This window comes from Oncorhynchus mykiss, chromosome 18 (genome assembly GCF_057628025.1).
Source record: "Oncorhynchus mykiss isolate SJ-2025 chromosome 18, ASM5762802v1, whole genome shotgun sequence".
NCBI classification, from domain to species: Eukaryota; Metazoa; Chordata; class Actinopteri; order Salmoniformes; family Salmonidae; genus Oncorhynchus; species Oncorhynchus mykiss.
Window position 1 is genome coordinate 7,105,850 of NC_143039.1, and position 26,651 is coordinate 7,132,500.

General features: G+C 45.1%; 2 protein-coding genes across 2 annotated transcripts in view; both read right to left on the bottom strand.

Moving 5' to 3' along the window:
* Positions 1–6,700: 6,700 nt before the first annotated feature.
* LOC118936675 (charged multivesicular body protein 2b) lies at positions 6,701–18,364 on the bottom strand. The gene is made up of 6 exons (XM_036982073.2): positions 18,177–18,364; positions 17,451–17,542; positions 14,417–14,611; positions 13,683–13,785; positions 11,189–11,295; positions 6,701–7,419 (listed from the first exon to the last, which is right to left on the bottom strand). Exons 1-6 carry the CDS (start codon positions 18,208–18,210, stop codon positions 7,306–7,308), a joined length of 645 nt encoding a protein of 214 aa, XP_036837968.1. The 5' UTR covers positions 18,211–18,364; the 3' UTR covers positions 6,701–7,305.
* A 4,589-nt stretch (positions 18,365–22,953) lies between these two features.
* LOC110510834 (cytochrome P450 27C1) overlaps positions 22,954–26,651 on the bottom strand; it is a 20,691-nt gene continuing 16,993 nt past the window's right edge. Inside the window, exons 8-9 of the mRNA XM_090206729.1 lie at positions 25,868–26,071; positions 22,954–24,871 (exon numbers count right to left, since the gene is read on the bottom strand). Coding sequence (XP_090062855.1) covers positions 24,752–24,871; positions 25,868–26,071 — 324 coding nt within the window. The 3' untranslated portion in view covers positions 22,954–24,751. The remainder of the gene's footprint in view (positions 24,872–25,867; positions 26,072–26,651) is intronic.

A 26,651-nucleotide genomic window follows, 5' to 3' on the forward strand; every position in this document is an offset into this window, starting at 1 on the left:
TATTATCCTATGATTTTTTTTAAATATATATTTTAACTGTTGTGAATATACTATGTCTGTAAGGATGACAGACTCATTTCTCCATGAGGGGATGAATTCACGTTCATCTCAGGGGTCGTGGGCTGGTTGGTAATCATCTTGTCCTGTTGCTGTGGAGAGTCCCGGTCTTTATCAGCAACAACATGGTGACGGCTCAGATCTTCTGGGAGAGGCTGTGGATGATACTGTGACGTGGTACTGGACAGATGCAAGGTCAGAGGGCCAAGGGCCAAAGATTTCTCCGTATTCCCTATATAGTGCACTATTCTTTTTTTTAGACCAGATACTTTGGGGAATACGCTGCCATTTTGAATACAAGAAGTGACATCAGTGGAGGCATCACTAGTTAATGCAAAGATGTGCTTGTTCCTGAAAATAAAACATTTTCTAAAGACTATTTCTCTGACTGGTGTTTCATTCACTTTTTAAAGATGGTGAGTAGACATTTTAACCTACATACACACAGAGTGATGGTTCTGTATTAAAACTAAAAGTTCACATTAACAGTTGAGGTATCTGCATGACTTCCTCTTCTCTTCCTGGTCAAGGTGTACGACTCCACGTTGACTCTCCCCAGAGAGCTGCAGAACCATCGTCTCCATCTTGGTCTCCATGGTCGCCGGCATCGCCGGGATGGGGGGAAAGTGCAACAGCTGCTCGGCGCGAGGGTTCCGGAACCAAGGCCCAGGTTGCCACGGCAGCTGGGGTTCTGTTCCCGATTTGCCGGGGTGCTGAGTCTGGTGTCTCTCAGCTGGACAGCTCCGTGTCATCACTGACTTCTATAATCCTCTGGAACACCAGGGATTAAAGAGCTGGGTGCGGCCATCTTTATCTGCCGGGGAGGGGGAGCTCTCATGGCCAGGTACAGACCACAATGGCAATAAGGCAGACTTGGTGTTTTTTAATCCACCATTTTGATGGATTTATTGTTGTCCTGAAACTACTGAAGCAACTATGTATTTTAAATGTCCTTCCATTCATTCAGGGGGTCTCCTGGTGTTCTCGTGCCCACAGAGGGATGGCCCTGGATGGGATAAGGGTTGGTATAATAAACCACCACTAACCCTGCCCGCAGCCATGGCACGTCTCATGTCTGATCTGCCCGACCAGAGGAGGACCCTATTCCCTATGTAGTGCCCGACATGTTCCCTAGGATGGTATTTGGAAACATTTCCCTATGTAGAGACCAGGGTCCTATTCCCTATATAGTGCACTACTTTAGACCAGTGTCCTATTCCCTATATAGTGCACTACTTTAGACCAGAACCCTATTCCTTAAATAGTGCACTACTTTAGACCAAGGTCCTATTCCCTATATAGTGCACTACTTTAGACCAGAGCCATGTAGAACCCTATTCCTTAAATAGTGCACTACTTTAGACCAGGGCCCTATTCCTTAAATAGTGCACTACTTTAGACCAGAACCCTATTCCCTATATAGTGCACCACTTTATACGAGGGCCCTATAGAACCCTATATATAGTGCACTACTTTAGACCAGAGCCCTGTAGAACCCTATTCCCTATATAGTGCACTACTTTGTACCAGGGCCCTATAGAACCCTATATATAGTGCACTACTTTAGACCAGGGCCCTATAGAACCCTATTCCCTATATAGTGCACTATAGACCAGGGTCCTATTCCATATATAGTGCACTATAGACCAGGGTCCTATTCCATATATAGTGCACTACTTTAGACCAGGGCCCTATAGAACCCTATTCCCTATATAGTGCACTATAGACCAGGGTCCTATTCCATATATAGTGCACTACTTTAGACCAGGGCCCTATAGAACCCTATTCCCTATATAGTGCACTTTAGACCAGGGTCCTATAGAACCCTATTCCCTATATAGTGCACTTTAGACCAGGGCCCTATAGAACCCTATTCCCTATATAGTGCACTTTAGACCAGGGCCCTATAGAACCCTATTCCCTATATAGTGCACTTTAGACCAGGGCCCTATAGAACCCTATTCCCTATATAGTGCACTTTAGACCAGGGCCCTATAGAACCCTATTCCCTATATAGTGCACTTTAGACCAGGGTCCTATAGAACCCTATTCCCTATATAGTGCACTTTAGACCAGGGCCCTATAGAACCCTATTCCCTATATAGTGCACTTTAGACCAGGGCCCTATAGAACCCTATTCCCTATATAGTGCACTTTAGACCAGGGTCCTATAGAACCCTATTCCCTATATAGTGTACTATAGACCAGGGTCCTATTCCATATATAGTGCACTATAGACCAGGGTCCTATTCCATATATACAGTGGCTTGCGAAGGTATTCACCCCCCCCCCCCCCCCCTTTCACATTTTTCCTTTTTTTTTTGCTTGACAACCTGGAATTAAAATAAAAAAATTGGGGGGGTGTTGTATCATTTGATTGGGGGGGGGGGGGGGGGGGGGGTGTTATCACTTGATTCACACAACATGCCTACCACTTTGAAGATGCAAAATATTTTGGGGGGTGAAACAAGACACGAACTTGACCGTGCATAACTATTCACCCCCCCCCCCCCCCCCCCCCCCACACACACACATAGTCAATAGCTTGTAGAGCCACCTTTTGCAGCAATTACAGCTGCAAGTCTCTTGGGATATGTCTCTAAAAGCTTGGCACATCTAGCCACTGGGATTTTTTTGCCCATTCTTCAAGGCAAAACTGCGCCAGCTCCTTCAAGTTGGACTGGTTCTGCTGGTGTACAGCAATATTGAAGTCATACCACAGATTTTCATTTGGTTTGTCTGGGCTTTGACTAGGCCATTCCAAGACATTTAAATGTTTCACCTTAAACCACTCAAGTGTTGCTTTAGCAGTATGCTTAGGGTCATTGTCCTGCTGGAAGGTGAACCTCCGCCCCAGTCTCAAATCTCTGGAAGACTGAAACAGGTTTCCCTCAAATGTTCCTGTATTTAGCCCCATCCATCATTCCTTCAATTTTGACCTGTTTCCCTGCCGATGAAAAACATCCCCACAGCATGATGTTGCCACCACCATGCTTCATATAGTACACTACTTTAGACCAGGGCCCTATTCCCTATATAGTACACTGCTTTAGACCAGGGCCCTATTCCCTATATAGTACACTACTTTAGACCAGGGCCCTATTCCCTATATGGTACACTGCTTTAGACCAGAGCCCTATTCCCTATATAGTACACTGCTTTAGACCAGGGCCCTATTCCCTATATAGTACACTGCTTTAGACCAGGGCCCTATTCCATATATAGTACACTGCTTTAGACCAGGGCCCTATTCCCTATATAGTACACTGCTTTAGACCAGGGCCCTATATAGTACACTACTTTAGACCAGGGCCCTATTCCCTATATAGTACACTACTTTAGACCAGGGCCCTAATCCCTATATAGTACACTGCTTTAGACCAGGGCCCTATATAGTACACTACTTTAGACCAGGGCCCTATTCCCTATATAGTACACTGCTTTAGACCAGGGCCCTATATAGTACACTACTTTAGACCAGGGCCCTATTCCCTATATAGTACACTGCTTTAGACCAGGGCCCTATTCCCTATATAGTACACTGCTTTAGACCAGGGCCCTATTCCCTATATAGTGCACTACTTTAGACCAGGGCCATATTCCCTATATAGTACACTGCTTTAGACCAGGGCCCTATTCCCTATATAGTACACTGCTTTAGACCAGGGCCCTATTCCCTATATAGTACACTGCTTTAGACCAGGGCCCTATATAGTACACTACTTTAGACCAGGGCCCTGTATAGTACACTACTTTAGACCAGGGCCCTCTATAGTACACTGCTTTAGACCAGGGCCCTCTATAGTACACTGCTTTAGACCAGGGCCCTCTATAGTACACTGCTTTAGACCAGGGCCCTCTATAGTACACTGCTTTAGACCAGGGCCCTCTATAGTACACTGCTTTAGACCAGGGCCCTCTATAGTACACTGCTTTAGACCAGGGCCCTATTCCCTATATAGTACACTGCTTTAGACCAGAGCCCTATTCCCTATATAGTACACTGCTTTAGACCAGGGCCCTCTATAGTACACTGCTTTAGACCAGAGCCCTATTCCCTATATAGTACACTGCTTTAGACCAGGGCCCTATTCCCTATATAGTACACTGCTTTAGACCAGGGGCTACTGACAGCTATCTGTTTCAGACTGAAGATCTGATGAAGTGCCTTGTATATCTGATGAAATAAAGGTATTTTTATTTATTTACACTTTCTCAAAACGAGAGGATAGCAGAAAAACAAAGATAAAGTCTATGACTGTTGGGCCGGAACAAATCCCTGCAGGAGCGTAGCTCCCCAGGACAAGAGTTGGCCACCACATCACAGCTCTAACATATCAGGGCCGTGTTCACAAAGCGTCTCAGAACAGGAGTGCTGATCTAGCATCAGTTTTGGCTGTAGGTTATAATGGATAAGAGGGACCTGATCCTAGATCAGCACTACTACTGGTCATAATGACTAAGAGGGGACCTGATCTTAGATCATAATGAATAAGAGGGGACCTGATCCTAGATCATAATGAATAAGAGGGGACCTGATCCTAGATCATAGTTTATAAGAGGGGACCTGATCCTAGATCATAATGAATAAGAGGGGACCTGATCCTAGATCATAATGAATAAGAGGGGACCTGATCCTAGATCATAGTTTATAAGAGGGGACCTGATCCTAGATCATAATGAATAAGAGGGGACCTGATCCTAGATCATAATGAATAAGAGGGGACCTGATCCTAGATCATAATGAATAAGAGGGGACCTGATCCTAGATCATAATGAATAAGAGGGGACCTGATCCTAGATCATAATGAATAAGAGGGGACCTGATCCTAGATCATAATGAATAAGAGGGGACCTGATCCTAGATCATAATGAATAAGAGGGGACCTGATCATAATGAATAAGAGGGGACCTGATCCTAGATCATAATGAATAAGAGGGGACCTGATCCTAGATCATAATGAATAAGAGGGGACCTGATCCTAGATCAGCACGACCACTCAGAGGCTTTGTGAGTACGAGCCCTGTTAAAGTCCCCTACTGGTTCAGACAGTCACTACCGACAGACATGTAGCAACATTGAGATCCAGACGGCCTCAGAAGCCCAGGTTTCCGTGACGTTTGGAAGGACGGCCTCGCTAGACGAAGACGCAGGAGTGTCTCACACACCTGTGTAAAACTCCCCCTTGAGATCCACACACACACACACAGCTAGCAGTCCCGCTGTTGTACGGACCTGTTCTGGAAAGGATTGATTGGGAAGTAAGACAAGGAGAGGTGGGGCTAAGGGGGGGACAGGGAGAGGGGGGGCTAAGGGGGGGACAGGGAGAGGTGGAGCTAAGGGGGGGACAGGGAGAGGTGGAGCTAAGTGGGAGGGAACAAGGAGAGGGGGGGCTAAGGGGGGGACAGGGAGAGGTGGGGCTAGGGAGGGGGACAGGGAGAGGTGGGGCTAAGGGGGGGACAGGGAGAGGTGGGGCTAGGGAGGGGGACAGGGAGAGGTGGAGCTAAGGGGGGGACAGGGAGAGGTGGGGCTAAGGGGGGGACATGGAGAGGGGGGGCTAAGGGGGGGACAGGGAGAGGTGGAGCTAAGTGGGAGGGAACAAGGAGAGGGGGGGCTAAGGGGGGGACAGGGAGAGGTGGGGCTAGGGAGGGGGACAGTGAGAGGTGGGGCTAAGGGGGGGACAGGGAGAGGTGGGGCTAGGGAGGGGGACAGGGAGAGGTGGGGCTAAGTGGGAGGGAACAAGGAGAGGGGGGGCTAAGGGGGGGACAGGGAGAGGTGGGGCTAAGTGGGAGGGAACAAGGAGAGGGGGGGCTAAGTGGGGGGACAGGGAGAGGTGGGGCTAGGGAGGGGGGGCAGGGAGAGGTGGGGTTAAATGGGGGGACAGGGAGAGGTGGAGCTAAGTGGGGGGGGACAAGGAGAGGTGGAGCTAAGTGGGGGGGGGGGGACAAGGAGAGGTGGGGCTAAGTGGGGGGGCAAGGAGAGGTGGGGCTAAGTGGGGGGGGACAAGGAGAGGTGGGGCTAAGTGGGGGGGACAAGGAGAGGTGGGGCTAAGTGGGGGGGACAAGGAGAGTTGGGGCTAAGTGGGGGACACAGGGAGAGGTGAGGCTAAGTGGGGGGACACAGGGAGAGGTGGGGCTAAGTGGGGGACACAGGGAGAGGTGAGGCTAAGTGGGGGGGGGACAGGGAGAGGTGGGGCTAAGTGGGGGGACACAGGGAGAGGTGAGGCTAAGTGGGGGGGACACAGGGAGAGGTGAGGCTAAGTGGGGGGGACACAGGGAGAGGTGAGGCTAAGTGGGGGGGACACAGGGAGAGGTGAGGCTAAGTGGGGGGGACACAGGGAGAGGTGAGGCTAAGTGGGGGGACACAGGGAGAGGTGGGGCTAAGGGAGGGCCATGGAGAGGTGGGGACAGGGAGAGGTGGGGCTAAGTGGGGGGGACACAGGGAGAGGTGGGGCTAAGGGAGGGACATGGAGAGGTGGGGACAGGGAGAGGTGGGGCTAAGTGGGGGGGGGGGTGAAAGGTAGTTTCAGCTTCTACTGTTCATGCATTAAAAATGAAAAGATATGACTGACAATGAGTATAATCATCAGTTACACATGCAATTCAACTTTGCTGTTTCTTAAAAAAAAAAAAATGGTAAAAGTTAGATATTTTTTAATTGATAGGCTGTTATTAAACTTTAAATCTTGATAAATCCCGTGACCTTTTGGAGCACTGACCTGGAACTAAAGCAGCATTCTCTCCTTTACTTCCTGTTCTGAAACTCCACACAGGTGGAAAACCTGGGGGGGGGGCGTAGTAGGACGAAAACGTTTTGCAACGTTCAGATAGGAATGTGCTATACAGAACAAAAACACGCCTCTCTGACGTGTAGAATGAGACTCTTATTCGTTACATTTTATTGTACCTGCGACGTTCTGCAACGTTAGGCCACTGAACGTGGTGGCCATGTTATTCAAAACTCACTCTCCTTGTGTGGCCCACTGCGTAGACCCAATACACAGCAGGACATCTACACTGCGTAGACCCAATACACAGCAGGACATCTACACTGCGTAGACCCAATACACAGCAGGACACATCTACAACTACAACTACCATCTATAGTCATATAGACTATATATATATAAATATAATAGTGTCACTATATCCCAGAAAAGGCATGTCAGAAACTGAACAGGGGGAGTCGTGTGTGTGTGTGTGTGTCCAGGCACAGGGTGTGTGTGTGTGTGTGTGTGTGTGTGTGTGTTAGTCCACTCCCAAGGCTTTGAGCTGTCTTTCGATGTCTTCGTCTGAGATGCCGTCTGATTTGGTGGCAGAAGAGGTGGGGTTGTTTCTGCTGGTTGAAGGAGCGCTCACCATCTACGATCAATAAACAACAACAAATTAATCAACTCAACCTTCATTCTCCCAACCATACGCCATTCATAGTATTTCCACAGGACTTAGTGTCCTGTCCAGGGGGTGTCCTGGCACATCAAGCTGTCTCACTACAGTAACAGGAGATTGACTAGTGTCCTGTCCAGGGGGTGTCCCGGTACATCAAGCTGTCTCACTACAGTAACAGGAGATAGATTAGTGTCCTGTACATCAAGCTGTCTCACTACAGAAACAGGAGATAGACTAGTGTCCTGTCCAGGGAGTGTCCTGGTACATCAAGCTGTCTCACACTACAGAAACAGGAGATAGACTAGTGTCCTGTCCAGGGGGTGTCCTGTACATCAAGCTGTCTCACTACAGAAACAGGAGATAGACTAGTGTCCTGTACATCAAGCTGTCTCACTACAGAAACAGGAGACAGACTAGTGTCCTGTCCAGGGGGTGTCCTGGTACATCAAGCTGTCTCACTACAGAAACAGGAGACAGACTAGTGTCCTGGTACATCAAGCGGTCTCACTACAGAAACAGGAGATAGACTAGTGTCCTGGTACATCAAGCGGTCTCACTACAGAAACAGGAGATAGACTAGTGTCCTGGTACATCAAGCTGTCTCCCTACAGAAACAGGAGATAGACTAGTGTCCTGTCCAGGGGGTGTCCTGGTACATCAAGCTGTCTCACTACAGAAACAGGAGACAGACTAGTGTCCTGTCCAGGGGGTGTACTGGTACATCAAGCTGTCTCACTACAGTAACAGGAGATAGACTAGTGTCCTGTCCAGGGGGTGTCCTGTACATCAAGCTGTCTCACTACAGAAACAGGAGACAGACTAGTGTCCTGTCCAGGGGGTGTCCTGGTACATCAAGCTGTCTCACTATAGAAACAGGAGATAGACTAGTGTCCTGTCCAGGGGGTGTACTGGTACATCAAGCTGTCTCACTACAGTAACAGGAGATAGACTAGTGTCCTGTCCAGGGGGTGTCCTGGTACATCAAGCTGTCTCACTACAGAAACAGGAGATAGAATAGTGTCCTGTCCAAGGGGTGTACTGGTACATCAAGCTGTCTCACTACAGTAACAGGAGATAGACTAGTGTCCTGTCCAGGGGGTGTCCTGTACATCAAGCTGTCTCACTACAGAAACAGGAGATAGACTAGTGTCCTGTCCAGGGGGTGTACTGGTACATCAAGCTGTCTCACTACAGTAACAGGAGACAGACTAGTGTCCTGTCCTGTCCATCAAGCTGTCTCACTACAGAAACAGGAGACAGACTAGTGTCCTGTCCATCAAGCTGTCTCACTACAGAAACAGGAGACAGACTAGTGTCCTGGTACATCAAGCTGTCTCACTACAGAAACAGGAGATAGACTAGTGTCCTGTCCAGGGGGTGTCCTGGTACATCAAGCTGTCTCACTACAGAAACAGGAGACAGACTAGTGTCCTGTCCAGGGGGTGTACTGGTACATCAAGCTGTCTCACTACAGAAACAGGAGACAGACTAGTGTCCAGTCAAGGGGGTGTCCTGGTACATCAAGCTGTCTCACTACAGAAACAGGAGACAGACTAGTGTCCTGTCCAGGGGGTGTACTGGTACATCAAGCTGTCTCACTACAGTAACAGGAGACAGACTAGTGTCCTGTCCTGTCCATCAAGCTGTCTCACTACAGAAACAGGAGACAGACTAGTGTCCTGTCCATCAAGCTGTCTCACTACAGAAACAGGAGACAGACTAGTGTCCTGGTACATCAAGCTGTCTCACTACAGAAACAGGAGATAGACTAGTGTCCTGTCCATCAAGCTGTCTCACTACAGAAACAGGAGACAGACTAGTGTCCTGGTACATCAAGCTGTCTCACTACAGAAACAGGAGATAGACTGGTGTCCTGTCCAGGGGGTGTCCTGGTACATCAAGCTGTCTCACTACAGAAACAGGAGATAGACTAGTGTCCTGTCCAGGGGGTGTCCTGTACATCAAGCTGTCTCACTACAGAAACAGGAGACAGACTAGTGTCCTGTCCAGGGGGTGTACTGTACATCAAGCTGTCTCACTACAGAAACAGGAGACAGACTAGTGTCCTGTCCAGGGGGTGTCCTGGTATATCAAGCTGTCTCACTACAGAAACAGGAGATAGACTAGTGTCCTGTACATCAAGCTGTCTCACTACAGAAACAGGAGATAGACTAGTGTCCTGTCCAGGGGGTGTCCTGGTACATCAAGCTGTCTCACTACAGAAACAGGAGACAGACTAGTGTCCTGTCAAGGGGGTGTCCTGGTACATCAAGCTGTCTCACTACAGAAACAGGAGATAGACTAGTGTCCTGTCCAGGGGGTGTCCTGGTACATCAAGCTGTCTCACTACAGAAACAGGAGACAGACTAGTGTCCTGTCCAGGGGGTGTACTGGTACATCAAGCTGTCTCACTACAGAAACAGGAGACAGACTAGTGTCCAGTCAAGGGGGTGTCCTGGTACATCAAGCTGTCTCACTACAGAAACAGGAGACAGACTAGTGTCCTGTCCAGGGGGTGTACTGGTACATCAGAAACAGGAGATAGACTAGTGTCCTGTCCAGGGGGTGTACTGGTACATCAAGCTGTCTCACTACAGAAACAGGAGATAGACTAGTGTCCTGTCCATCAAGCTGTCTCACTACAGAAACAGGAGACAGACTAGTGTCCTGTCCAGGGGGTGTACTGGTACATCAGAAACAGGAGATGGACTAGTGTCCTGTCCAGGGGGTGTCCTGGTACATCAAGCTGTCTCACTACAGAAACAGGAGATGGACTAGTGTCCTGTCCAGGGGGTGTCCTGGTACATCAAGCTGTCTCACTACAGAAACAGGAGACAGACTAGTGTCCTGTCCAGGGGGTGTACTGGTACATCAAGCTGTCTCACTACAGAAACAGGAGACAGACTAGTGTCCTGTCAAGGGGGTGTCCTGGTACATCAAGCTGTCTCACTACAGAAACAGGAGACAGACTAGTGTCCTGTCCAGGGGGTGTCCTGGTACATCAAGCTGTCTCACTACAGAAACAGGAGATAGACTAGTGTCCTGTCCAGGAGGTGTCCTGGTACATCAAGCTGTCTCACTACATAAACAGGAGACAGACTAGTGTCCTGGTACATCAAGCTGCCTCACTACAGAAACAGGAGACAGACTAGTGTCCTGTCCTGGTACATCAAGCTGTCTCACTACATAAACAGGAGATAGACTAGTGTCCTGGTACATCAAGCTGCCTCACTACAGAAACAGGAGACAGACTAGTGTCCTGTCCAGGGGGTGTCCTGGTACATCAAGCTGTCTCACTACAGAAACAGGAGATTCAGCTCCTGCCCTATGGGCCATTCTGGCTCAGACAAGGCTAACTTACTTTACAGAGTATTTCCATAGAGCTGCAGAATGACATCCCCAGTAGGACCCTAACCCAGTTGGACCCTAACCCACTGGAACCCTAACCCAGTGGGACCCTAACCCAGAGGGACCCTAACCCAGTGGGACCCGAAACCCAGTAGGACCCGAAACCCAGTAGGACACTTGTCAGCCAATCAGCATTCAGGACTGGAACCAGACAGTTTATAATGCTAGATACAGGTCCAGTTTCCCGGACACTGACGAACCCTGGTTCTATTTCAGATTTACATCTGGGAAACCAGCCCCAAGGATCTCGTTCAGGGTTTAGTCTCTAGATTTATTCTGGCTTTATTAAAAATCAGGTACATCATCGAGAACAATAAAAACACCAATGTCTCACCTTTCCTGATATCTCGATGCCGATCTCGTCCAGAACCTGGTTAACAATGCTATCAGACTCCTCCTCGTCTCCAGACTCGTCAAAGATCTCATCCAGCGTGTCGTTAACTGAGAGAAGGGGACATGAGAGATGACTCCTATTAAAACACACACACACACACACACACACACACACACACACACACACACGCGCACATGCACACATACACACACTACCAGTCAAAAGTTTTAGAACACCTACTCATTCAAGGGTTTTTCTATATTTTGATTTTATTTTCTACATTGTAGAATAATAGTTAAGACATCAAAACTATGAAATATCACGTAGTAACCAAAAAAAAGTGTTAAACAAATCAAAATATATTTGAGATTCTTCACCCATTGCCTTGATGACAGCTTTATACACTCTTGGCATTCTCTCAACCAGCTTCACCTGGAATGCTTTTCCAACAGTCTTGAAGGAGTTCCCACATATGCTGAGCACTTGTTGGCTGCTTTTCATTCACTCTGCGATCCAACTCATCCCAAACCATCTCAAATTGGGTTGAGGTCGGGTGATTGTGTAGGGCGATGTTGGTTAAGCGTGCTTTAAATTCTAAATCAAATCACAGACACCAGCAAAGCACCCCCACACCTCCTCCTCCATGCTTCAACGTGGGAACCACAAATGGGGAGATCATCCGTTCACCTACTCTGCGTCTCAAAGACACCGCGGTTGGAACCAACATTCTTCACCAGTCTAATGTCCATTGCTCGTGTTTTTTGGTCCAATCAAGTCTCTTCTTCTTATTGGTGTCCTTTAGTAGTGGTTTCTTTGCAGCAATTCGACCATGAAGGCCTGATTCATACAGTCGCCTCTGAACAGTTGATGTTGAGATGTGTCTGTTACTTGAACTCTGTGAAGCATTTATTTGGGCTGCAATTTTTGAGGCTGGTAACTCTAGTGAACTTATCCTCTGCAGCAGAGGTAACTCTGGGTCTTCCTTTCCTGTGGCGGTCCTCATGAGAGACAGTTTCATCATGGCGGTTGATGGTTTTTGCGACTGCACTTGAAGAACCTTTCAAAGTTCTTGAAATATTCCGTATTGGCTGACCTTCATGTCTTAAAGTAATGATGGACTGACCTTCATGTCTTAAAGTAACGATGAACTGACCTTCATGTCTTATAGTAATGATGGACTGACCTTCATGTCTTATAGTAATGATGGACTGACCTTCATGTCTTATAGTAATGATGGACTGACCTTCATGTCTTATAGTAATGATGGACTGACCTTCATGTCTTAAAGTAACGATGAACTGACCTTCATGTCTTATAGTAATGATGGACTGACCTTCATGTCTTATAGTAATGATGGACTGACCTTCATGTCTTATAGTAATGATGGACTGACCTTCATGTCTTAAAGTAATGATGGACTGACCTTCATGTCTTAAAGTAATGATGGACTGACCTTCATGTCTTAAAAGTAATGATGGACTGACCTTCATGTCTTAAAGTAATGATGGACTGACCTTCATGTCTTAAAAGTAACGATGGACTGACCTTCATGTCTTATAGTAATGATGGACTGACCTTCATGTCTTATAGTAATGATGGACTGACCTTCATGTCTTATAGTAATGATGGACTGACCTTCATGTCTTATAGTAATGATGGACTGACCTTCATGTCTTATAGTAATGATGGACTGACCTTCATGTCTTATAGTAATGATGGACTGACCTTCATGTCTTATAGTAATGATGGACTGACCTTCATGTCTTAAAGTAACGATGAACTGACCTTCATGTCTTATAGTAATGATGGACTGACCTTCATGTCTTATAGTAATGATGGACTGACCTTCATGTCTTATAGTAATGATGGACTGACCTTCATGTATTAAAGTAATGATGGACTGACATTCATGTCTTATAGTAATGATGGACTGACCTTCATGTCTTATAGTAATGATGGACTGACCTTCATGTCTTATAGTAATGATGGACTGACCTTCATGTCTTAAAGTAACGATGAACTGACCTTCATGTCTTATAGTAATGATGGACTGTATAGGTATTAATAGCATGTAGTACACTATATAGGTATTAATAGCATGTAGTACACTATATAGGTATTAATAGCATGTAGTACACTATATAGGTATTAATAGCATGTAGTACACTATATAGGTATTAATAGCATGTAGTACACTATATAGGTATTAATAGCATGTAGTACACTATATAGGTATTAATAGCATGTAGTACACTATATAGGTATTAATAGCATGTTGTACACTAAATATATATATATATACTATGCCACATGGAGGACTACAACAGAATGTGTAGTATAGATCCAGTCTTATCATCATGAGGACAAGGACATAGAATGTGTAATATAGATCCAGTCTTATCATCACGAGGACAATAACATAGAATGTGTAATATAGATCCAGTCTTATCATCATGAGGACAACATAGAATGTGTAATATAGATCCAGTCTTACTCAGCTCCTCTGACATCTCCATCTTCATGTTCTCCTTCTGGAAGTTCTGCATGGTCTGTTGCATCTTCTGAGGGTCCATCTTCTTATTGACAGCCTGCATAGTCTGAGACGGGAGAGGAGAGAGAGTCACATGGGCTGGTTACACTTTGCAAAAGGCAGAAAACACCCATTAAAATACAGCACACACAGAGACAGACAAGAGACACAGACAGACTGACAGGAGAGACAGAGACATAGACAGACAAGAGACACAGACAGACTGACAGGAGAGACAGAGACATAGACAGACAAGAGACACAGACAGACACAGAGAGACACACAGACAGACAAGAGACACAGACAGACTGACAGGAGAGACAGAGAGAACGCTGTCCAAGGTGTCTACACTAGGTACATCACACCCCCCTGTGGGAAGAAGCAGCACACTGACCCACACTAGGTACATCACCCCCCCCCCCCCCTGTGGGAAGAAGCAGCACACTGACCCACACTAGGTACATCACACCCCCCTGTGGGAAGAAGCAGCACACTGACCCACACTAGGTACATCACACCCCCCTGTGGGAAGAAGCAGCACACTGACCCACACTAGGTACATCACACCCCCCTGTGGAAAGAAGCCAACTGATCCACACTAGGTACAGCACACCCCCCTGTGGAAAGAAGCCAACTGATCCACACTAGGTACATCACACCCCCCTGTGGGAAGAAGCAGCCCACTGATCCACACGTACTTTGGTCGTGGTAGCCATGGCCCCTGCCATCTTCATCTGGGAGTTCATGAGTTTGGTCTGAGAGGACATGGAGGTGACCTTTGAACCGACGGCGTAGCTTCTGTTCTTCTGTCTCCTCAGCTGAACCAGCTGTTTGGCCAGGATGGTACACGCCTCCTTGTTCCCCATCTTCGCCATCTTCTTAATCTCCATCTCCTGGGAGACAACGTGCATTCGGAAAGTATTCAGACCCCTTTGGACTTTTCCCATATTTTGTTACAGCATTCTAAAATTATTTAAATCGTCCCCCCCCACCTCATCAATCTATACACAATAGCCCATAATGACATCACAATAGCCCATAATGACATCGCAACAGCCCATAATGACATCGCAATAGCCCATAATGACATCGCAATAGCCCATAATGACATCACAATAGCTCAATACACTAACCACTAGGCTACCTGCCACCTCTACACTCTAACCACTAGGCTACCTGCCTCATCTACACTCTAACCACTAGGCTACCTGCCACCTCTACACTCTAACCACTAGGCTACCTGCCTCCTCTACACTCTAACCACTAGACTACCTGCCTCCTCTACACTCTAACCACTAGGCTACCTGCCTCCTCTACACTCTAACCACTAGACTACCTGCCTCCTCTACACTCTAACCACTAGGCTACCTGCCACCTCTACACTCTAACCACTAGACTACCTGCCTCCTTACACTCTAACCACTAGGCTACCTGCCACCTCTACACTCTAACCACTAGGCTACCTGCCACCTCTACACTCTAACCACTAGGCTACCTGCCTCCTCTACACTCTAACCACTAGGCTACCTGCCTCCTCTACACTCTAACCACTAGGCTACCTGCCTCCTCTACACTCTAACCACTAGGCTACCTGCCTCCTCTACACTCTAACCACTAGGCTACCTGCCTCCTCTACACTCTAACCACTAGGCTACCTGCCTCCTCTACACTCTAACCACTAGGCTACCTGCCACCTCTACACTAACCACTAGGCTACCTGCCTCCTCTACACTCTAACCACTAGGCTACCTGCCTCCTCTACACTCTAACCACTAGGCTACCTGCCTCCTCTACACTCTAACCACTAGGCTACCTGCCTCCTCTACACTCTAACCACTAGGCTACCTGCCTCCTCTACACTCTAACCACTAGGCTACCTGCCTCCTCTACACTCTAACCACTAGGCTACCTGCCTCCTCTACACTCTAACCACTAGGCTACCTACCTCCTCTACACTCTAACCACTGGGCACTGTATACAAAAGACAAAGATAGAAACCAAGACAGTAATCTGGGGCTGACTAGCCTGGGTGACAGCCTGTTATTGCCATCATACCAACTTCTTGTCACTCCATTGTTATGTTTGACATGAATGTAATGATGTCACAAACAGACTCGAGGTTTTCCACAGGGACACACAGAGCATCCGGAAAGAATTCAGACCCCTTTTTCCCACATTTTCTTACGTTACAGCCTTATTCTTAAATAAACTTATGTTTTTCTTCTCATCAATCTACACACAATATCCCATAATGACAAAGCGAAAACAGGTTTAGATATTTTTTACAAATGTATTACAAATTTTAAAAAAACAGAAACCTTATTGACATAGGTATTCAGACCCTTTGCTATGAGACCTGACATTGAGCTCAGGTGCATCCTGTTTCCATTGATCACCCTTGAGATGTTTCTACAACTTGATTGGAGTCCACCTGTGGTAAATTCTAATGATTGGATATGATTTGGAAAGGCACACACCTGTCTATATAAGGTTCCACAGTTGACAGTGCATGTCAGAGCAAAAACCAAGCCATGAAGTCGAAGGAATTGTCCGTAGAGCTCCGAGACAGGATTGTGTCGAGGCACAGATCTGGGGAAGGGTACCAAAAAATGTCTCCAGCATTGAAGGTCCCCAAGAACACAGTGGCCTCCATTATTCTTAAATGGAAGAAGTTTGGAACCACCTAGACTCTTCCTAGAGCTGGCCATCCGGCCAAACTGAGCAATCGGGGGAGAAGGGCCTTGGTCAGGGAGGTGACCAAGAACCCGATAGTCACTCTGACAGAGCTCCAGAGTCCCTCTGTGGAGATGGGAGAAACTTCCAGAAGGACAACCATCTCTGTAGCACTCCACCAATCAGGCCTTTATGGTAGAGTGGCCAGACGGAAGCCATTCCTCAGTAAAAGTCACAAGACAGCCCGCTTGGAGTTTTGCCAAAAATGCACCTAAAGGACCAATATTGAACTATTTGGCCTGAATGTCAAGCATCACGTCTGGAGGAAACCAGGCACCACTCATCACCTGGCCAATACCATCCCTACAGTGAAGCATGGTGGTGGCAGCATCACGTCTGGAGGAAACCAGGCACCACTCATCACCTGGCCAATACCATCCCTACAGTGAAGCATGGTGGTGGCAGCATCACGTCTGGAGGAAACCACGCACCACTCATCACCTGGCCAATACCATCCCTACAGTGAAGCATGGTGGTGGCAGCATCATGTCTGGAGGAAACCACGCACCACTCATCACCTGGCCAATACCATCCCTACAGTGAAGCATGGTGGTGGCAGCATCACGTCTGGAGGAAACCACGCACCACTCATCACCTGGCCAATACCATCCCTACAGTGAAGCATGGTGGTGGCAGCATCATGATGTGGGGCCAATACCATCCCTACAGTGAAGCATGGTGGTGGCAGCATCATGATGTGGGGTTGTTTTTCTACAGCAGGGACTGGGAAACGTGTCAGGGTCGAGGGAAAGGGTACTGAGTAAAGGGTCTGAATATTGATGTAAAATGTGATCAGTTATTTTTATAAATAGGTAAAAATGTCTAAATCTGTTTTTTTTGTTGCTTTGTCATTATGTGGTAGTGTGTGTGTGTGTGTGTGTGTGTGTGTGTGTGTGTGTGTGTGTAGATTGAGGCAGTCTGAATACACTGTACATTATCCATGACTCAGATACTCTCTGTATTCACTACTACAGAACAGACCACTACTACAACCCTCACCAGTTGTTTTTCCTGTTTCTCCAGGGAAGATCTGTCTCTGGTGATCTGTCTCTGGGTTCCTCTCAGCTCTTTGGTCTGCTCCTTTATCACATCTAGACACAACGGTGGGAGAGAAAACTACAAGATCAGTACTAGTTAGTTCTTGGCAAACAGAGGAGAAGAGAGAAACAATTGTTATTGTTTATTTCACTTGTTTTGGCCAAAACATACGTTTCCCATGTCAATGAAGCCCTTTGAATTGAGAGAGAGAGGAGACAGACGAGAGATCCACAGAGGGGATTCTACATCATCATCATCATCATGAAGAGACTAAAAAATCCAAGTGACAGAACCTACCTGTACCGCAAAAAGTCGAGAGAGCAAACCTCTCCTGTGGATACCCTATCGCCACCCACTACGGCCAAAAGGACCAACAGCACGAACTGCTGCTACGTTATTGTTGTTATGACTCTGTGGTACTCTATACAGACCAGCGTACTGAAAGGCAGGCAGATAACACTTCCCTGTTCCCCCCCCCCCCCCCCCTTCAGATTACCTTCTATTTAAGGACAAAAACTAAAACAAAGTTTATTCAACATCCTGACTTGTAATAGGAATGTTCAGGAGTGCTGAGCCTACCTGTTAGACAGACGTGTAACGTTAAGTATTACACTCTCTTAGAATAAGAGACTGAAGCTAACTTTGCTCATGTCAGCTAGCTGAAACGCCGAGTCTGTGTACACTTACCATCTACTGTCTTTTTCTTGAAGAAGCCGGCCATGGTGACAGGCGAGAACTTGGCCAAATAGCTATAATCCAATGCTATTTTAAAAGGACACCGCCAGTTAATTAAACCAGACCACCGACTTGTTTATTTCCTGGTTCGGAGAGAAGCAGGAAGTGCAGCGCGTTAATGGGGGCGTTCGAGACAGCCTAGAATAAAAGCGCTGCGCTCACACTGCGCCAAGTCGCCTGGGTAGAAAGACATCCGCTAGGTGGCAGTAGATACCTAGTTCCATCGTCACACCACACCCACAGCTGCGTGGGAATGCCCAGCCAAACACAGAGCTCTTTACAGACTGTAAATAGCTTCCAGCTGACTCGATCTGTCTGTTCATGATTTGGGAATGGGTCTTGAATCTCAATAAGTATTGAGTTTTTCTTGCCAAGTGGGTGTTTCCTCCTGACAGTGGTATTATGCTGTGTTCATAACAAGTGGGAACCTGGGGGGGAATATTGCTTGCAAACTGGGTCAACGATTTGTGTGGTTTCAAGTGCTTTGAACTGGTTGAGAACGCCGATTTGGCAAACAAGCAGCGGTGTCAACCATAAACTACAGCTTTCATGCTCCCAAACAAATTAGAGTTAAAAAAATATATATATATATTCTTTGTTAGATGAAATCCTTACTTTAAAAAAAAATCACGTTAATTAAATACAGCCACGGACTTGTTTCCTTGTTCGAGATTCAATTGGCACATCGGCATTTTCTCGTGAGTTTCCATTTTAGATCAACATTAATGAGCAAATCGTCGGTGGTTGTTTTTGATTTACGTTTATTTGAAAAAGTATGGATTTCATCAAATAAAGAAAGGCAACTACAAGGGGACAAACATAAGTACAAGAATAAGCGTTTTCAAAATGTAAAATTGGTTTTTGAAGTTTTGACGTTGGAGCGAATTGATGTCATCTGAGCTGAAATTCCACAAAGCCTGGAATATACTGAGCTATATAATAGGCTTACATTCGTAAATTATATTATTTTATACTAATACAATTGCTCAGAGGAAGAGATTTTGTTCAACAAGTAAAACTTTTGATACTCAAAAAGATATGTGCCAAAATTATTGGCACCCCTGTTTTCAATACCTCACCTTGTGAGGATAATCTCCCAGTGTATTATAATGCCATGTTTATCTCCCAGTGTATTATAATAACATGTTTATCTCCCAGTGTATTATAATGCCATGATTATCTCCCAGTGTATTATAATGCCATGTTTATCTCCCAGTGTATTATAATGGCATGTTTATCTCCCAGTGTATTATAATGGCATGTTTATCTCCCAGTGTATTATAATGCCATGTTTATCTCCCAGTGTATTATAATGACATGTTTATCTCCCAGTGTATTATAATGCCATGTTTATCTCCCAGTGTATTATAATGACATGATTATCTCCCAGTGTATTATAATGCCATGTTTATCTCCCAGTGTATTATAATAACATGTTTATCTCCCAGTGTATTATAATGACATGATTATCTCCCAGTGTATTATAATGCCATGTTTATCTCCCAGTGTATTATAATGACATGTTTATCTCCCAGTGTATTATAATGCCATGTTTATCTCCCAGTGTATTATAATGCCATGTTTATCTCCCAGTGTATTATAATGACATGTTTATCTCCCAGTGTATTATAATGCCATGTTTATCTCCCAGTGTATTATAATGCCATGTTTATCTCACAGTGTATTATAATGACATGTTTATCTCCAGTGTATTATAATGCCATGATTATCTCCCAGTGTATTATAATGCCATGTTTATCTCCCAGTGTATTACAATGCCATGTTTATCTCCCAGTGTATTATAATGCCATGTTTATCTCCCAGTGTATTAAAATGACATGTTTATCTCCCAGTGTATTACAATGCCATGTTTATCTCCCAGTGTATTATAATGCCATGTTTATCTCCCAGTATATTATAATGGCATGTTTATCTCCCAGTGTATTACAATGCCATGTTTATCTCCCAGTGTATTATAATGCCATGTTTATCTCCCAGTGTAATATAATGCCATGTTTATCTCCCAGTGTATTATAATGACATGTTTATCTCCCAGTGTATTATAATGCCATGTTTATCTCCCAGTGTATTATAATGCCATGTTTATCTCACAGTGTATTATAATGACATGTTTATCTCCAGTGTATTATAATGCCATGATTATCTCCCAGTGTATTATAATGCCATGTTTATCTCCCAGTGTATTACAATGCCATGTTTATCTCCCAGTGTATTATAATGCCATGTTTATCTCCCAGTGTATTAAAATGACATGTTTATCTCCAGTGTATTATAATGCCATGATTATCTCCCAGTGTATTATAATGACATGTTTATCTCCCAGTGTATTATAATGACATGATTATCTCCCAGTGTATTATAATGACATGTTTATCTCCCAGTGTATTATAATGCCATGTTTATCTCCCAGTGTATTATAATGCCATGTTTATCTCACAGTGTATTATAATGACATGTTTATCTCCAGTGTATTATAATGCCATGATTATCTCCCAGTGTATTATAATGCCATGTTTATCTCCCAGTGTATTACAATGCCATGTTTATCTCCCAGTGTATTATAATGCCATGTTTATCTCCCAGTGTATTAAAATGACATGTTTATCTCCAGTGTATTATAATGCCATGATTATCTCCCAGTGTATTATAATGACATGTTTATCTCCCAGTGTATTATAATGACATGATTATCTCCCAGTGTATTATAATGCCATGATTATCTCCCAGTGTATTATAATGCCATGTTTATCTCCCAGTGTATTATAATGCCATGTTTATCGCCCAGTGTATTATAATGACATGTTTATCTCCAGTGTATTATAATGCCATGATTATCTCCCAGTGTATTATAATGACATGTTTATCTCCCAGTGTATTATAATGCCATGTTTATCTCCCAGTGTATTATAATGCCATGTTTATCTCCCAGTGTATTATAATGACATGTTTATCTCCCAGTGTATTATAATGCCATGTTTATCTCCCAGTGTATTATAATGCCATGTTTATCTCACAGTGTATTATAATGACATGTTTATCTCCAGTGTATTATAATGACATGATTATCTCCCAGTGTATTATAATGCCATGTTTATCTCCCAGTGTATTACAATGCCATGTTTATCTCCCAGTGTATTATAATGCCATGTTTATCTCCCAGTGTATTAAAATGACATGTTTATCTCCAGTGTATTATAATGCCATGATTATCTCCCAGTGTATTATAATGACATGTTTATCTCCCAGTGTATTATAATGACATGATTATCTCCCAGTGTATTATAATGACATGTTTATCTCCCAGTGTATTATAATGCCATGTTTATCTCCCAGTGTATTATAATGCCATGTTTATCTCACAGTGTATTATAATGACATGTTTATCTCCAGTGTATTATAATGCCATGATTATCTCCCAGTGTATTATAATGCCATGTTTATCTCCCAGTGTATTACAATGCCATGTTTATCTCCCAGTGTATTATAATGCCATGTTTATCTCCCAGTGTATTAAAATGACATGTTTATCTCCAGTGTATTATAATGCCATGATTATCTCCCAGTGTATTATAATGACATGTTTATCTCCCAGTGTATTATAATGACATGATTATCTCCCAGTGTATTATAATGCCATGATTATCTCCCAGTGTATTATAATGCCATGTTTATCTCCCAGTGTATTATAATGCCATGTTTATCTCCCAGTGTATTATAATGACATGTTTATCTCCAGTGTATTATAATGCCATGATTATCTCCCAGTGTATTATAATGACATGTTTATCTCCCAGTGTATTATAATGACATGATTATCTCCCAGTGTATTATAATGCCATGATTATCTCCCAGTGTTTTTATCATGCCATGTTTATCTCCCAGTGTATTATAATGCCATGTTTATCTCCCAGTGTATTATAATGCCATGTTTATCTCCCAGTGTATTATAATGCCATGTTTATCTCCCAGTATATTATAATACCATGTTTATCTCCCAGTGTATTATCATGCCATGTTTATCTCCCAGTGTATTATAATACCATGTTTATCTCCCAGTGTATTATTCTGCCATGTTTATCTCCCAGTGTATTATAATACCATGTTTATCTCCCAGTGTATTATTCTGCCATGTTTATCTCCCAGTGTATTCTGACATGTTTATCTCCCAGTGTATTATAAGGGGGGGCGGGTCCCTTCTAAATAATCAATGTTTCCGTGTCCAGCAGACCTCTTTATTCCAGCATGAGCGAGGAGGGTGTGGCTTAGTTGAAATTACAACAATTCCAGTAACAAGTGTAAACAGTGGTCTAGAGGGTGTGGAGAGAGGGGCCCAGATGAGAAGTAACATGTGTAAACAGTGGTTTAGAGGGTGTGGAGAGAGGGGCCCAGATTAAAAGTAACATGTGTAAACAGTGGTTTAGAGGGTGTGGAGAGAGGGGCCCAGATGAAAAGTAACATGTGTAAACAGTGGTTTAGAGGGTGTGGAGAGAGGGGCCCAGATGAAAAGTAACATGTGTAAACAGTGGTTTAGAGGGTGTGGAGAGAGGGGCCCAGATGAAAAGTAACATGTGTAAACAGTGGTTTAGAGGGTGTGGAGAGAGGGGCCCAGATGAAAAGTAACATGTGTAAACAGTAGTTTAGAGGGTGCGGAGAGAGGGGCCCAGATGGGGCCCAGAAGAAAAGGTCAAACTTGGGACACAAGACAGAATACGGAACAGGAAGTGACTTTATTACGGAACTCAACAGGAAGTGACTTTATTACGGAACTCAACAGGAAGTGACTTTATTCTTGGACATGGAACCACCATCTCAATTAGTTAACGTGGAATTTATAGAAACTGGTCGGACATTAGTCTACTAATTATAGATGAACATCCAATTCTCTTCCTTACGAAGTTAAAACAGGGAGACTCGGTTAGACCCTGGCACCTTTTTGACCTCAGACTCATTTCACTGCTCAGAGCAGTACGACACCAAAACAACAAGACACTTTCTAAATACCTTTTTCCATTAGGTTCCCAGATCTGGAATCTCTATTTAAAAAAACCTTCTTCGTCATCAAACAGAAGGAACCTACGGTCTACGTATTTCTCTGCCCCTTCGAACAAGCCCTCTCTCCATTTCAATCCTTTCTTCTTAAATACGGTCTCTCTGCGGTGCTTCCTACATACAGTATAAAACAAACAGTCACGGTCTCTCACGTGACCAGGAAACAAGTCCAGGAAGAACCCCCCCCCCCCCCCCAAAAAAAAACAGTTTGAACAATTCAAGGTCAGTCAGACAATTTTTTTTTAAAAAATACCTTTTGAGCGTATAAGGATCGTAAGGGATTTGAAGAAGTACACTGGGTTAGTTTCTGTGTGCTCATGTATGACCTAAACAGACAAGTTATTCCAGTCTCTGTTTCAAATTGCATAGCTAGTCTATTTTAAACACCAAATAAACCAATCCATTTTTTTTTTTTAAATAAACAAATGTATTTAGGATAACGTCAATCTAACGAGCCAGGAAACTAAAAGCAACATTATAAACGACGGGGTTTTGGTTAGTTGCTAGCTCGTTAGCCATTTCAAAAATGACCAGCACATATCTGACAATTTTTTGTTGTTGACTATAAACCAACTTTAAATCGTCATGACAACTTTTGAAATCATCCATCATCGTAAAAGGAGCACTTTAATCAAATACCAAATCATACAGTCTGAAAAGCAATGCATTTTGTAGATAGAACTGCACAGGTTGTTAGCTAGCTAGCCAATTTTTTTCCAGTTTTTTTTCCATTTTTTTTTTCAGTTTTTTGTATAAAAAAAAATTAATTAATCTGCCAATATGCCAACATTCCATTCAAACACTGCAGCCAATCCACAGCCAGACACTGCAGCCAATCCACAGCCAGACACTGCAGCCAATCCACAGCCAGACACTGCAAACAATCCACAAGCAAGACACTGCAGCCAATCCACAGCCAGACACTGTGCTGAAGTCAGTTGATAACAGGACTTAGAAAAGTTGTAAATTAAACAAGTATTGGTATTGTATATATATATATATATATTTATATATTTATGGTCTGTGTACATCCTGTAACTTAGAGGCTGTTTACACAGAACAATAGCATCTGGGTACAGGATGGTATAAACCTGCCTTATGACAGTCTGTCTGTTATTTACCCATTTACCTCCTCACTAGAGAGATAAGGAGAAGAAAGGAGTTAAACAGTGTATCTGTCTAGGGTTGTCTGTCGGCAAACTGCAGGTTGATGGGCGCAGCAGGACAGAGGACGGCCGTGGGTTTTGGTCTAGGGTTGTCTGTCGGCAAACTGCAGGTTGATGGGCGCAGCAGGACAGAGGAGGCCGTGGGTTTTGGTCTAGGGTTGTCTGTCGGCAAACTGCAGGTTGATGGGCGCAGCAGGACAGAGGAGGCCGTGGGTTTTGGTCTAGGGTTGTCTGTCGGCAAACTGCAGGTTGATGGGCGCAGCAGGACAGAGGACGGCCGTGGGTTTTGGTCTAGGGTTGTCTGTCGGCAAACTGCAGGTTGATGGGCGCAGCAGGACAGAGGAGGCCGTGGGTTTTGGCTTTGATTTCTTCTGTGACGGGACACAGCCCAATCTGGAACCTCTGGATCAGCTGGAGGAGAAGAAGAGACAAACACAACCGGTATTAACCAGCTGGAGGAGAAGAGAGACAAACACAACCGGTATTAACCAGCTGGAGGAGAAGAAGAGACAAACACAACCGGTATTAACCAGCCGGAGGAGAAGAAGAGACAAACACAACCGGTATTAACCAGCTGGAGGAGAAGAAGAGACAAACACAACCGGTATTAACCAGCTGGAGGAGAAGAAGAGACAAACACAACCGGTATTAACCAGCTGGAGGAGAAGAAGAGACAAACACAACCGGTATTAACCAGCTGGAGGAGAAGAAGAGACAAACACAACCGGTATTAACCAGCTGGAGGAGAAGAAGAGACAAACACAACCGGTATTAACCAGCTGGAGGAGGAGAAGAGACAAACACAACCGGTATTAACCAGCTGGAGGAGAAGAAGAGACAAACACAACCGGTATTAACCAGCTGGAGGAGGAGAAGAGACAAACACAACCGGTATTAACCAGCTGGAGGAGGAGAAGAGACAAACACAACCGGTATTAACCAGCTGGAGGAGAAGAAGAGACAAACACAACCGGTATTAACCAGCTGGAGGAGAAGAAGAGACAAACACAACCGGTATTAACCAGCTGGAGGAGAAGAAGAGACAAACACAACCGTTATTAACCAGCTGGAGGAGAAGAAGAGACAAACACAACCGGTATTAACCTCTGGACCAGCTGGAGGAGAAGAAGAGACAAACACAACCAGTATTAACCAGCTGGGAGACTAAATCTAGGTCCCAAATGGCCCCCTATTTCTGATATAAGAAGAAGACTAAAGTCATGAGGAGACCTTCATTTTGGGAACAACAGAGACACTGTTACAGAATAACATTAGAACATCTCTATGTCTATTTGAGAAGGGATCAATATCACCCAAGATACTGATAACAGAAAAATACTGTATGTGTGTGTGTGTGTGTGTGTGTGTGTGTGTGTGTGTGTGTGTGTGTGTGTGAGGTTCCCCCACCTGTGTAAGAGCCAGGTGCATCTCCAGTTCAGCTATCCTCCTGCCGATGCAGCTCCTGATGCCGTAGCCGAACGGGATGGAGCCGAAGTTATCCACCCGGTCCGTAGCGTCCTTCCTGATCCAGCGGTCTGGACGGAAGTCATCAGCCCCGGGGAAATTCTCCTCGTCCATGGAGGTAGAGTAGTGACATAGAGCCAACTGGGTCTGAGGAGGAGAGGAGACAGGGAGGATATGAGGAGAGTCTGAGGAGGAGAGGAGACAGGGAGGATATGAGGAGAGTCTGGGTCTGAGGAGGAGAGGAGACAGGGAGGATATGAGGAGAGTCTGGATCTGAGGAGGAGAGGAGACAGGGAGGATCTGAGGAGAGTCTGGGTCTGAGGAGGAGAGGAGACAGGGAGGATATGAGGAGAGTCTGGGTCTGAGGAGGAGAGGAGACAGGGAGGATATGAGGAGAGTCTGGGTCTGAGGAGACAGGGAGGATATGAGGAGAGTCTGGGTCTGAGGAGGAGAGGAGACAGGGAGGATATGAGGAGAGTCTGGGTCTGAGGAGGAGAGGAGACAGGGAGGATATGAGGAGAGTCTGGATCTGAGGAGGAGAGGAGACAGGGAGGATCTGAGGAGAGTCTGGGTCTGAGGAGGAGAGGAGACAGGGAGGATATGAGGAGAGTCTGAGGAGGAGAGGAGACGGGGAGGATATGAGGAGAGTCTGAGGAGGAGAGGAGACAGGGAGGATATGAGGAGAGTCTGAGGAGGAGAGGAGACAGGGAGGATATGAGGAGAGTCT